Source organism: Phasianus colchicus, chromosome Z, assembly GCF_987193195.1.
Source record: "Phasianus colchicus chromosome Z, bPhaCol1.hap1.1, whole genome shotgun sequence".
Lineage (NCBI taxonomy): Eukaryota > Metazoa > Chordata > Aves > Galliformes > Phasianidae > Phasianus > Phasianus colchicus.
The window spans coordinates 75,972,901-75,986,499 of record NC_143476.1 but is presented as its reverse complement, the minus strand read 5'-3'; the positions used below and the strand labels follow the sequence as shown (position 1 = coordinate 75,986,499).

Sequence of the window (13,599 nt, the reverse complement as noted above, 5' to 3'; positions counted from 1 at the left end):
CAGCTATGTTAGAGAAGAGTAATTTGCCATCTTACAATAATTTCTTCCTAGCAGAGAGTGTAACACAACAGAAGGAGCCTGAACAAAGAGCTCAGGTTATGTATTTACATTTCAGCAACATACATTTTACCTCTATGCACACCATCCCTCCTAGGGGCTTTTCCATTTCGCTTTCAGATGCCAGCAGAAGAACCAAAAGTTACACAATACTGATGCATCATTGTTCCAGAACAAAGCAGTACTTGCCTCATGCACAGCTAGGGACACAAAATGACATTTCATTGTTTTGACCATGGCAGCATACACACATTGTAGCACTCAACTGTGACTCAGTACAACATCTCTTCCATTCATTGTTCCTGGTCACTGCAGGGAAGTACACCATTATTCTTTCTCTTCTTTTCTGCACCCTACTTCCCAGCTGCATTGCTGGAGGAGAAGGTGCACTTAAGGTCACCCTGGACAAATCCTCAAAGAGACTGCAGCACCACAGAAGTACTAAGGCAACAGAGTGATTACACAGGAACTGCCCTCAATCATTGGACTTCATGATCTTGAATGTTTTTTCCAACCTAGATCATCTTAAGGTTCTCTGAATCTGTAGAGCTCCAAGTACAATTTAACTCTTCTAAGTATCAGTCTTCTTGCATCAAAGCACAGCTTGAGCATGTAAAAATTGTACAGGCTTTACTTCTTTCATAAACCTTACATCACAAGGCAAGCTAGCCATTTGCTTGAAATTAATCAGTTGCATGGTAACAACAAACAAATTAATGTGCAAAAACACAAGAATACTGGAAACTTTGTGTCTTTGTTTTTTATTGGGTTTTGGGTTTTTGTTTTGTTTTTTTTTAGTTTGTTTTGTTTTGTTTTTTGTTTTTTTTAATTTTTTTAAGAACAAAAATAATTACTTGTCTCAAAAAGTGATCTGTAGTCAGGATTCCATACAATTCCCAGCAAAAACGACAATCAAATTAACAGAGGGCTTCTCTCCAACATCCATGCAACCTTAACTTGTTCAGCTCTGCCTAGATAATAGAGCCCACATGGTTTGAAGACTGTGTATACACATGCATACAAGGAACAGCTGCTGTCCTGTAGAGGAAGAACTCACTTCCATTGAGGGAAAATGCAGCAGTAAGCTACAAAGCTTTAACCAGTTTAACCACTCCTTTACCTGAAGTTGCATGCTTTTCTGGGGTTTATATAACCCAGTACAGTAACCATCACTATGCATCAAAAAAGACTGACATCACTGGGGAAAACGATCACTGCCTATTTTTCCAGTTTCATTTTGTGCTGTTTGCTGTTGTGAGGGTTTTTACTGCAGACAGAATGAAGCAGATTTATACAGCTGAGGCTTAAGTATTGTGTTATGAAATGATATATCAGCTTCAGCAAATGATTTTACTTAACTGCATTCCCCTTTTCTTAGAATAGCTATCTTCTCTACATCAATAACAATTAGATAAATCTGCCATTTGTCATTAGTAAAAATGTCATACACAATGGCCACCTTGAACTTTTAGCATCTACCATACTTTGCGGTACAGAATAATATCAAGAAAACAATCCTAATCAGATAAGTCTACAGTGAAAGAACAGACATACTATGTCTGTCCTTTTAAGTTGTAAAACATAAGAGAAAAACTATTAAAAATTTAAATGTGAATTTAAAGGCATACATAAGCTGTGAATTCCTTGCAACGTACATATGCAATAGATTTAACTTTTCTTTGAACAACTAATCCATTCTGATGACTCTGCATCCTAACCTGTCTAAGGTCAAACTACTAAATCTAATTAAACTTATTCTTAAGGATTTTTTTTTCCTGTAGAATCACAAAATTGCACATCCAAAAAAACTCCTTCAAAATCAATCATGTCTAGGTAAGTACAAGTTTATGTGCTATTGCTAATGCGAGTTTGTTGCTGGCAGAGTATTAGTATCCAACTGTTCTGCTGTGACCTCCCATGAAAACAGCAAACAAAGACTACAAACACAGAAGCACTAAAGCAGTATATATCACAGAGGACTAAATGTCTTGCAACCATGACTTTTAGGAAAGATAGTTTTAAAAACTGATTCTGTGTTAAAAAGTACACAGAGATGATTTCAAAGGATTTAAGAACACTTTATAAGAAAATCCTAAATACTGCTCATTAATTTCATACAGTCCTAATTAGATTTTTCAGATTGAAATGCCTATTGCAACTGGTTAAAATCACATAGATACTATGTAAGAACAACTCAAAGCTAAAACAGAATGCTCATTAGGAGCAGTAACACTTTATTTATAAAAGATTACAGTTATTTTTCTGAATTTGTCCAAAAGCATTCCTTGTTTTCCTTCCAAGAATACTCGTCCTCATAAATCTCCTGTGAATACAAACAAAGAATGATAAATATTGTGGGAGTCCACTACATACAGTCACAGTTGCTTGGCCTGCACAAGCCAGGCCAAACAACTCAACAACCATCTTGCTATTATTTGCTGACCACATCAGGACTACACTGCACTTAGCTGGCAAAAAGAAAAGGGGGGGATCATCTTTAGAAAACACTGACTTACATGTGGGCAGATGCTGAACCTGGAGCTGAACCCATTACATTTAGAAGGCCTCATGTATACTGAAGTCACTTAAGGAAAAACATCTAGAAGAAAGGATGCAGAAGCTGTATGGTACATAGCACTTGTGTCCTAAACACTACCATCACTTTTAGGAATGAGAGTAATTAAATGTTTAGAAAATGTGTTAAAAAATAAAGACACCAAGACTCAAAATACACTATTACATCTTCAGGATAGACTGGACTACTCAACAGCAGTCCAGGCCCAAGTAGCAAATTCAGCGGGGCCATGAGCCCAATTATTCTTTCTGGAATCATAAAACTTCAGTCTCCTGGAGAAGGTGTCAGAAAAGTGGTGATAAAGAAGATAGTGTTCTACACTGAGCAGCAACTCAAGAAACTACTGTTACTACATGCCAAGTTTGGAATGTAAGAGAAGGCAGAGATAATGTCCATTAATTGTATGCAATGTGGCTCTTTCTAGTCTTAGGCTGCATTCTACACACATTGCTGTGTCTCCATAGGAGCTTTCGGACCACTGAATATACCTTCATTGTGTGCTACTGCCATGTGTATGTGTGCTGCTGCTTAATGCTTTGTGCTTATCAATAGCCATAGAGATGAGAGAAAAACTGAAAGAAATGCCACTTTTACTTGCAAACTGCAATGCCATCCAAGACACAACACATTCTAAGTTCTTCCACTAGTATATGCAGAATTGAACTTTGCCACTCAGAAGAGATGAGCTCAAGAATCATAGAATCACAGAATCATAGAATCACCAAGGTTGGAAAAGACTTAAAAGATCATCCAGTCCAACCGTTCACCTATTACCAATAGCTCCGACTAAACCATGTCCCTCAACACCACATCCAGTCTTTCCTTGAACACCCCCAAGGTCGATGACTCCACCACCTCCCTGGGCATCCTTCACTCTGACCCCAGAAAGGCATTAAGAGGAAGAGTAGCTGGGAGGCACAAGCAAGAGAGGATATCTTCCTGGTGTCTGAATGCCACATGCAGGCCTGGCTGCATTCAAGTAAATTCAGTGGTGCTAGAAAAAAACATCTCTTCAGGAGCAACTGCTGCCCATAACACTACAGCTCCTTCCCTAAGAGCCAGCAGCACAGATCCTTGCACAAGCTAGAACCAAATAACCAAATTTGTCCCAAACATACCTTTTTCCATATTGGGACAAATGCTTTTAAAGTGTTGATGCAATGTGTTACAGCTTCAAGGGATTCTGCTCTGTGTGGAGACGAGACTGCGATAATTACACTTGCCTCTGTTACTGGAACCACACTAGAGAGAGAACAACAGAAGCTTTAGCAAATGCTTAATATCCAGAGCACCCAAAAGTTGTAGCCATGTCACATCAGTATTCTGGCCACATGCACTCCTGACTCATTCACACTGAGGAAGTGTCAAGCCATGTCCAAAAAATGATGCACACTTAAACAGAAAGAAAACCACAACCAAAATCAACATCAGATGCAGGAATTCCATGCTTTAAAATAAATAGAACCACCAGTCATAGGCCTTTTTTTCTATTCCTTCTTCTTTTTTTAAAAATAAGCCTATGGAATTAAAAGATGAAAATTACTATCTTGCAACAAAGGAAACTCCCTGGAAGCTGGGCTTAATAAAGAAGAACAACAGGTCTGGAAAAGGAAGCTAACTGAAAATATCAGAAATTCTTATACAAACTGAGATGATATGTGAAAAAAAGATATTGCGTATCTCAAAGTACACAGATTTTGCTGCATAACTTTATTTTTGCCAAATGTTGACTTCAAAGTATGTTTCTTTTTCTATTTGGTGGGAAAAACTAAGCTAACCGAAGTTGCACAAGGTTTTGTACTACTCCTCACAAGGGTAGTATTCCCGAAAGCTGCCTCCCAACCCACTCTATTTAGCAAGACTGCACTGGCAAACAGCTCAGAGAAAAATCTATGCTTAAGTACTCTGAGTAGCTCTTCAGAGAGAATTAATTCCTGTCTCGGTTGACTGTAGAAGAAATCCGAAGAAACTACCCCTCAGAGTTAATATTAACCTTTGTGATTGCATTCTAAGTTCTTCCTGTGGGGAAAAAAAAGAATAGGAAACAAATATTTGCAACACACAATGCAAATCCTGCTAATTTCAGCCAGAAATCTGATGAACAGTGAAGGCTTAGGACTATGTTAAACCATTCCATGGTTTATACCCAATAAAAAAATGTGTATCCAATGCAAGGAATAACAAGATACATTTTTACAAGCATGACTGGCAATTACCATGCCTTTCCTTCAACCTCGTATTCTAACATCTTAGGTTCCAATACTTAAATCTGTCAGGAAAAAAGTAGTGACACTTTGCAGCAGTGGAAGAGAACTTCACAAACATAACAGCCTGCTCTTTCCTGCAAGGAAATCTTGATCTCTTTTCTCCACTCTCAAACCATTACAGCAGGATTGAGGTTCCTGACAGCTTAATATGGATTCTGGCAAATACTACTAATAAAAAGATTTTGAAAAACAAGACTTTATTTCTGAAACCTAGCTCCTTACTGACAGCACGATCCAGTAGCAAGCTTTGATACATTGCAGCTTCTATAGATTCCTGCACAACTTTCAAGTATGCAAGCATCATACAAGGATTAGTATACCATTTGAAGAAGAATATGGTCTATCCATACATACCCAAGTCTATGATGCATTGCAATATGTTTGACTGATGGCCACTTCTGTCTAACATCTCTGCAGATTTTCTTTATTTCCATCTCTGCCATTGAAGTATATGCTTCATACTCTAAGCGAATCACTTTTTTCCCTTCAAAATTATTTCTCGTAGTACCTAAACAAAAATGCAGTTATAAAAGGAAAGCAACAGAAAAACACAGAGCAAAACTGAGGACCTCCCACTGAGGCCAAGGACAGCACTCTAAACATAAATGACTTCCTCTAGTTATGGCTATATAAAGAGATTCTTCAAACAAAAGAAATCTTCAGTATATGAGGAATAAGCCTACAGATTATGAAAATACACAAATCTGTAATGCTCAAAGCTGGAACATCTTTTGTGTTAATTTATTTAAGTGCTTAGTATTTAGAAGCCCACAGGTATTCAGGCTTGAGCAAAAAATGAGTTTGAAGATCTATACTATGTATTTTAAACACAAAACAGGGTGGAGCCAGCAGACTCAACCTGCACCCGCCCATTGGTAGAACAAGACTTTGTCTTAAACCAAGATCTGAATTGCAGTTTTCACACAGGTGAGTACCTGTGTTTTACTGCAGAGTCACTGCTTTCCATCTTAAATCCCCTGCGTGCAGGGGAATAGCAAAGTAACTTCTAAGCAGAACTGTTCTCCAGCACTGTTGTTCCATTCAGTCCTAGAACAGCCACACCAGCAGGGAAGCTTCTCACTACTCAGTCCCAATGCAACTGTATAAGAGTTGCCATGGTCCTGTTCTAAATAATTCAGAATGAATTTTCTAAATATCCTGGGTTCAGTCCAAAAATGTATTTATTTGAGAAGCACGAGTCTGGGGTGTGGGACAAGCTGAGTTCCATTTACTAGACTATTAACACATCCAGAGATTCAGCTCTGAAACATCAAACTCACCAATGAAAAGAGACACTGCCCCACAGCATGGTGAAATGACCAGTTCTGACACTTCATCTACAGACAGCTTTTCAGACTTGAGCTTGATAAAATCTTTCGGCACATCCTCTCTTTCATCCATGGCTCCCTAGAAGGGCTAAAACCAAACAGATTCTGTAGTTGTTTTTGGCAGTACTAACATTTGCCAACTGCCTTTTATTCCATACTGATGCCCCAATTTATTCAGAAAATATGTACCATCTTCTTACTCACCCCAAGAGACCAGTCTTCACGGTAAATTCACTTCTCAGCAGACTTGCTGAGAGAACAGTAAATGTAAATACCAGGGGAAGATCTCTTTCTAAGGCACATGAGCTCCTGCCTTGCAGGAAAGTAGTACAAAACAAGAACTAGTTGAAGGTTCAGTTCAACAGTCTACTAGCACAGACCACTATGTTAGCAAATTTCTGGTAAGCCTGTCAGCCCATTCTTTCTGTCTTATTCTATAATCAATCACAGTTTAAACTTGCATTTAATTCAAAGTTTAATACGCTCTCCAGGACATTCAAGTTTTCATCCTATCAGCCTATTTCAATGACACTGGTGCCATTTCTAAATGCTTTGTGTAGACATCAGTTACTAGTTCATCTAAGGATGAGGAGGAATATAAGTGGACTGAGCAGCAGCAGTAGAATAAGCTACACAGGAAAGCATGAATCTGTACTAGGGACACTTGACCCTTTGACAGCAAAAAAGAAAAAAAGTATTTTTTTAATCAGCAATCAATTCTTCTTCTGTATCATCCTTTCTGTTAAAAAGTGGCAGGACATTTTCCATTATTATCTTACTTATGTAAGCTGGATATCTACTGACAGCCAGAAAAAAAAACTACCAAAGAAAATAAGACCTAAAAGCAAAAACAAAACAGTGCCTGACCTCATTGCCAATTTTATTCCATTTACTTATGTGTGCTAATCATTTATTCATGCAAGAGCTTACAGTTTCTGGTCACCACAGCAATGCTCTCCTGCAGGAAATAAAAGTTATGCTCTCTCCAAAGAGTACCAGATGTAGATGGGGATAATTGCACACCAAATCTCAGGATTTTACCAGAAAAATATTATAGGAAGATTTTACAGAATCCATCAGATACTTTAACATAGGATGATCCTCCACAGGATGTGAAGCAAGAAGTGATACCTACCTAACAGAACTTGCACAGACTCAGCCTCCACTAATTGGTGGGATGATGGCAACTTCGTCTCCTGTCTGCAGGACCAGAAGCTGATCTCCAAGAAGCACGTACTCCTGCCGAACAGCAAAAACCACTTGATCCCGGATGACAGCAAGCCTGAGGGAATTGGCAACAACACAGATAGGTTTCTAAATAGTGTGTTTACATTCAACCATGAGATTTCATTAAACAACAAACTGATAGACAGTCTAGGGCAGCTGAGGAAAATGCTGCTGAGATTTAGGCAACTCTCTTCCGATATACTTCTCAAAATCATAGAATCATAGAATATCCTGATTTGGAAGGGACCCATAAGAATCATCGAGTCCAACTCCTGGCTCCAAGTAAGATCACCCAAAAAACAGACCACATGACTGAGTACACTGTCCAGATGCTTCTCAAACTACAGCAAGATCAGTGCCATGACCACTTCACTGGGTGACCTGCTCCAGCACCCAACCACCTCTCTGTGAAGAAGTTTTTCCCAATATCCAATACGAACCTCCCCTGTTACAGTTTCATGCCAATTCTCCCAGGTCCTGTCACTGTCACCAGAGAAAAAATACCATACATTATAAGCACCCACCTCCTGCTCATTGATTTTTTTTTCTTGGAGCTAAGGAGAAACCAATTAAAGACAATTTTCAAAGTCAGGGTTTGTCACTGGATTTTATTAAAAATCAACCAACGTAAGCCAGACTTGCTTTAGAAGCTTCTAATTAACTAGGTAACCCAAGAACATACAAACTATCTGATTTGGGATTAAAAGAAAATGCTCTCCCAATTCAGTATGACTGCAATGCACAGCAATTTTTATCAAGAACACCACTCCTCAACACTTTTTGTTTTTCAAGATCTCACGAAGATTCAGTGGTCAGACTGCTATTCTTGTTCTGTAACCTCAAAAAGGCTTTTGGTCTTCTGTACTTACAGATCTGAAGTCTGCTACTGATGAGGGTGACAACATTGCTAAGAGGGCAGACAGCAGCCTGGTCTAGTACTAAATGTGGAAGTTGGTGGCCCTGCATGTGGCAAGGGGGTTGGAGATTCATGATCCTTGAGGTCCCTTCCAACTTGGGCCATTCTGTGATTCTGTGATGATTCTGGGATTTCTGCAAATTCTGTGAATATCTGTTGGCCTTCACATCTGTGAGATACTGGTGTGACAGTCTAGAGCTCTGGATACCATGAAACAAGGGTTTGCTTTCACAACAAAGTGTAATCACACAGAGAGTATGAGGACAACACCATTGAGACACTAGAAAATCATGCCAACATTTTACTTTAGCAGATGCAGCATAATAACTGTATTGTTTGAGAGTACAGAATCTGGCACAGTCAGTGAAGAGCTGCATTGCCTAGAAACAAGCAGGCATGCCAAAAGGGTACATGTAAAATTCAGCTTATTTCCTATCAGCCAGCTAGACAAAAGTAGGCAAAGCACTGTCTGAGCAAAAATCAGTAGTGCTGCCTTGGAAGACAGACTGAAGTGAGGGACTGTACAAAAGTAAAGCTAGCCTCTAAAGAACAGAACAACTACGGAACTGAAGTGCCCATTAAAAGGATGGTTTCTAATTAATGTCACTTGCAAGTTAATTCATTGGGGAAAATGGGTGGAACAGAAGAGCATTGTCAAGTATGCTCAAGCTGCAGTTTGAATATCCATTAGCAACGTGAATAGAAGTCTGTGGTCAGTGCCCTACAATTATGTTGAGTTTTTCCAGAAAATCTAGGAACAGAAGCATTTTCCAAGAAGGCCACTGTGAAGGGCATGTGCACATGCAAAATGTAGGACTCCAAGTCATCTTTCAAAACAGGGTGGATTTGACAAACTATGGTAAACCATCAAAGGTGCTAGTGCTTCTGATACCAAATAGAATAATATGTTGCAATACACCCATTCCTTACTCTAAAACTCTACTTACCCATCCTATTCTACCCATCCCTTGCTCCTCTAAAAAGTTGAAGCTTCTCCTTTACAAACAGTTGGCATTGCTAAATTTTTATTCTTTTTCTCAAAACATTTGAGCTTGAGCACAGAAGCATCGAATACAAAGGAAGGCTTTGGAACCAAGAGCTAAAATGATGGAAACCCTTTGCATTCAGCAGTAAGTCCTAACCTCTGTTATGCCCTCTATTTTTACTCTATTTGACTATGATGCTACACCTTTCTACATCTGATTTATTGTTAGTAGGCTCCAACACACTCCTCAGCCTTAACCAATGAAGGCACTCTTGCTGCCGCCCCCCAAAAACAGGACAAGACTCCCTGTGAAATGCAATCAAGAGTGCCTTTTTTCCCCCAGTCAGAAGAGGCTGAAAACAGCTGAGCCTATCTCTTGTGTAAGGGTTGTTTGGCAGGAAGCTTGGGCCAGGGCCTCAGTTCCCTTCTTCACCAGCCTTACAGAGACTGCCATAACCTCAGAGTACAACTAGAGGTAAGCAATCAAAAACACCTGCCTACGATCAGACCCTCTTATTTTATCACTGTGGCTGGGCTGCATCCTCTCCTGGGACACCTGGCCTTCCCACGGGCGGTGCTTTCTGTCTTTATGCAGTGACTTTGCAGAGGCTCTCCTGGAGGAGAGACAACAGGACCTCAGACCTCTCCAATACCCAGCTGTGGGGTACGTTTACCGGATTTAGCCTTTTTAGCGTAGATGTAAAGCCGCAGTATTTGCGACTGGCCCACAGCCAAAACGCTCACTGGAGGTTATTACAACACAAAGCGAAGTTCGCTGCTGTTCTGATGCCAAAGCGCAGCCTCTAGCTCGAGCCTATACGATGAACTCCTACTTCTTAAAACAAAAACAAAACAAAACAAAAACAAAACAAAAACCCTCCACCCCACGAACGTTAGGCTTTACGCAGCGCCTGTACGCGGCGCTTTCCCCGATACCTGGGATGAATCTTAACAATCTCTTCCCAGAGCTGCAGGGAGGTGATCCGCTGCGGCACAGAGACGCTCTCGGAGCGCAGCCCCACCAGCTCCGCGCTCCTGGCAAAGTACAGCACCGTCACCTGGGGACGACAGGGGGAAGGGACGTTTCTGTAGGCGACCGCGGATCCGCGCCTGCTGCAGGCGGCTCCGCCCGACGCTTCTGCCGCGGGAACCGAGAAGGCCTCCGCTGGAGACCAGCCGGCTGCCCGGGGCCCACTCGCGCCCGCCCGGCGGCACTCACCTGGCAGCTCATGGAGCCGCCGTCCCCAGCCGGGCGCCCTCGGCCTCCCGGCGGCCCCCGCGCCTGGGCCCGGCCCGCCCCTTGCGGCCTGCGGCTGCGGCGCGGCCCCGGGCTCTAGGCAGGGCCGGGCTGCGCTTCGGGGAGGCCGGTTTGGAACGGCCTGTAGTTCTCGGAACAGGACCTCAAGAGGCAGATTTTGAGATGGGTGCCGCCTTTGCAAGTGGTTGCAGATGTTACGCGTTCAGTGCACGGCACTTGTCATACATCACGTATTTATCATAGGTATATCTAACATTTCAAAGCCCAGAATCTATTACAGCATTGTTGAAAACCTTTCTGGAGTTACGGTGGCATGGTTCCACCTGCCTCCCCGTGTCACCTGTCTCCCCACGGACAGCTGCAGGCCTTCAGCCGCTGCTCTCCTGAGGAACTGAGCTAGTGGTAAAGGCAGCACAGCAGGACACATGCTAGGGAGACCTTGGCACAGCTACCAGCACAGCTGTGCCCCCAGGCCCTGTGGCCAGCATTATTTCTGTACTGTTCATCAGACCACGCTTGTGACCCCCTGGCCAGCAAACAGCTCCTTCTCCCATCACACCAAAGAGGGAGATGCGTAATTGCTTGTGGAGACGTGGAGCTTGCAGGGGGCAACAGGTATCTGCAGTATGGGCAGGTGGTGGCATCCTGACTAGATGCAAAAAAAAAAAAAAAAAAAGTTTTCAAAATAAGAACTAGAACTAGTATCCTGTCATTCCGAAAGATCACTGAGAATGGAAACAGGCCTTCCTACATACAATTCTTGGCACCAACTTATAAGGAGAAAGCAGTAGCACAGTTTCCTACTGTGCAATGAAAGTTACAGTGATAACAAAGTTTTTCAAGATGTGCTGCAGAAACACAATTGAGCCCATGGAGTATGCATTTTGTACTTCTTAAACAGTACACCATGTCTTAATTCTCTGCTGTGAGGAACAAATGTGTTATTTTTTAAAACTCTATTCTTTTGCTTGTGAATGATTAACTACTGTAACAAATTGAACTCAAGTCAAGTAAATAAAAAGCTTGCTCTTTTATCTGGGCTGCGTAATGTCAGATCTTTACATTTTAAACAAAATAGATAATTTTGACAAATTGTGGATAACCTAGCCAATGGCTAGCAAGTGGCTGGCACATTTTTCCGGCGCAAAAGATGTGTCATGGATATCATGTCCTCATAGTCAAGCAGATGAGTGGATGAGCTCAGCTGGAGCAAATTATCGTCTCAGTTCACAAAACAGTAAGCTCTGAAGGATTTATTCTTAGAATTGGAGTTGGATTTGGAGTGAGGTCCACTATGGAATGAGGAAAGAACAGTTAGTTACAGATTTCAAGTTTCTTGATTTTCCTTGGATTCCAGCTAATGACTTGCCGAAGCCACTTCTTGAGCTTGCTTGAAAGGATGGCTCAGGCCTTAGCTCTGTGTTGTGTGACTTAAAGGCAAAATTTGGCCTAGGAGTATAACAGCATATGTGACTCTTAAAATCGTTCACTGTGTTTGAGGACCAACAAAAGAAGTTAACAGTTTTTAAGAAAAACTGAGGTGTACTATCATCATCCAACAAAAACTATCCACAAATATCTCTTAGAACTGGGGTTCTTTTCTTCCAAGAAGACCAGACTCAGGAACAGTTTATTGGATTGGAAAAGTGATTTTTATTAAGATTGCTACTTTTTTGCTTGGCTTTTTTTTTTTTTTTTTTTTAATGAGTATGGGTACCTATGCAAAATGACATTAGAGATGTTTCCAAAGACCTGGATTAAACACATTTGCTCTGTAAATGCTGGGATTTCAAAACTGTCTTTTCTTAATGATTCCTTTAATCTCTGTCCACATCATTTTTCCCCTAACATATTGGTTATTTTGGATCCTTGTTTCAGGTGCCATTTTCTTCCTGAGTAGCTGCAGAATGTAATGATAGTTCTAAGTGTCATTTATTGAGTCTAATATTTTAAATTAAATCTCATCCTAAGGTGCGGTCTTTGCTTTTGTGAACAGATGTGTGTGCATCCTCCCACATCCATATGTATATTAGCATCTTAGGTGATACTTTAAGGTGATATTTTAAAGGCTGTGATAAAGACCTCCAAAGCAGACATTTCCTATTCTGTTTTCCAACTGTTCTTTGTTTAGTATCATTTAATACTGAAAAAGTGCAGATCTTCCTGTACAGAATTCCCTTATAGCACTGCAATAGAAACTGACTTACAAATTCAAACAAAGTCCAAGAGGGGCAAACGCTAAGGAACTGCTGTTCCTATTAATTTATTTCTTACCTGCCTTACTTTGAACTTTACCCAGGCACAAGGCTTACAATTTAAGGTACTAATTTTACATTGTGCTGTTGAACTGAGAGAAACACAGCAGAGCGAATGAAAAGTAGGAACACCAGTCTGCTAGTCCCAACCAATTTTATAATAATTGATCACAGAATTTGTTACAGAACCTACCTGGATATGTCAGGAAAACCAAATAGGAATGAACTGTTCACATATTGTTAATTTTATTAATTTCTTTTTACCAGTGATTTACTTAGTATCACTGCAACAAAAATGACTCTTCGGAACTGCACAAGACTGTGACTGTCTAACTCATGGTGTATCTTCTGTTTCATTTTGTTTTCATTTTAGACCTTTTTGTAGGATTATTTGTATAGATCATGAATTACTGCTGTTAAGTTCAAATCTATACTTAGGAAGTGCTGAGAGAACTTCTTTTATTCCTATTTTACAGTTCTGATGAATTTAGCTACACCTGAGTGCATCTGTGGTATATACCAGAGATTTAGGTATTGATGCGTAACACTGTAGTTTAAAAAAATGCACACAATTGCTTTACTTCACGCTTCCTGAAATAACCAGGGAGAATTATCACGATCTGGAATAACCCTTCATTACTTGTTGTACCCTTCATTTATCTTGGGCCCCCAGCCAGATTTAGTCAGTTTATCATTAACCTCCTGCTACTGAGTTCATTTAAAACAAAACA

At 40.7% G+C, this 13,599-nt stretch overlaps 2 protein-coding genes across 2 annotated transcripts; both read right to left on the bottom strand.

Moving 5' to 3' along the window:
* Nucleotides 1–2,192: 2,192 nt before the first annotated feature.
* Nucleotides 2,193–6,306, bottom strand: LOC116239364 (molybdopterin synthase catalytic subunit). Its single transcript, XM_031609453.2, has 4 exons — nt 6,180–6,306; nt 5,254–5,407; nt 3,751–3,874; nt 2,193–2,380 (listed from the first exon to the last, which is right to left on the bottom strand). The coding sequence occupies exons 1-4, from the start codon at nt 6,298–6,300 to the stop codon at nt 2,312–2,314; spliced, it is 468 nt and encodes a 155-aa protein (XP_031465313.1). The 5' UTR covers nt 6,301–6,306; the 3' UTR covers nt 2,193–2,311.
* A 1,065-nt stretch (nt 6,307–7,371) lies between these two features.
* On the bottom strand, nt 7,372–10,667 carry LOC116239365 (molybdopterin synthase sulfur carrier subunit). Its single transcript, XM_031609454.2, has 3 exons — nt 10,575–10,667; nt 10,292–10,413; nt 7,372–7,509 (listed from the first exon to the last, which is right to left on the bottom strand). Exons 1-3 carry the CDS (start codon nt 10,584–10,586, stop codon nt 7,383–7,385), a joined length of 261 nt encoding a protein of 86 aa, XP_031465314.1. The 5' UTR covers nt 10,587–10,667; the 3' UTR covers nt 7,372–7,382.
* Nucleotides 10,668–13,599: the final 2,932 nt, after the last annotated feature.

Bases quoted from the DNA above. Each gene is read 5' to 3' on its own strand.
- LOC116239364 (XM_031609453.2), bottom strand. From the start codon at position 6,300: ATGGATGAAAGAGAGGATGTGCCGAAAGATTTTATCAAGCTCAAGTCT. The intron at 5,408-6,179 runs GTGAGTTTGATG...ATTTTTGTTTAG, and splicing joins GGCAGTGTCTCTTTTCATTG to GTACTACGAGAAATAATTTT. The intron at 2,381-3,750 runs GTATGTTTGGGA...TTGTATTCACAG, and splicing joins TTGTCCCAATATGGAAAAAG to GAGATTTATGAGGACGAGTA.
- LOC116239365 (XM_031609454.2), bottom strand. The intron at 7,510-10,291 runs GTATCGGGGAAA...CAATTCCCTCAG, and splicing joins ATTGTTAAGATTCATCCCAG to GCTTGCTGTCATCCGGGATC.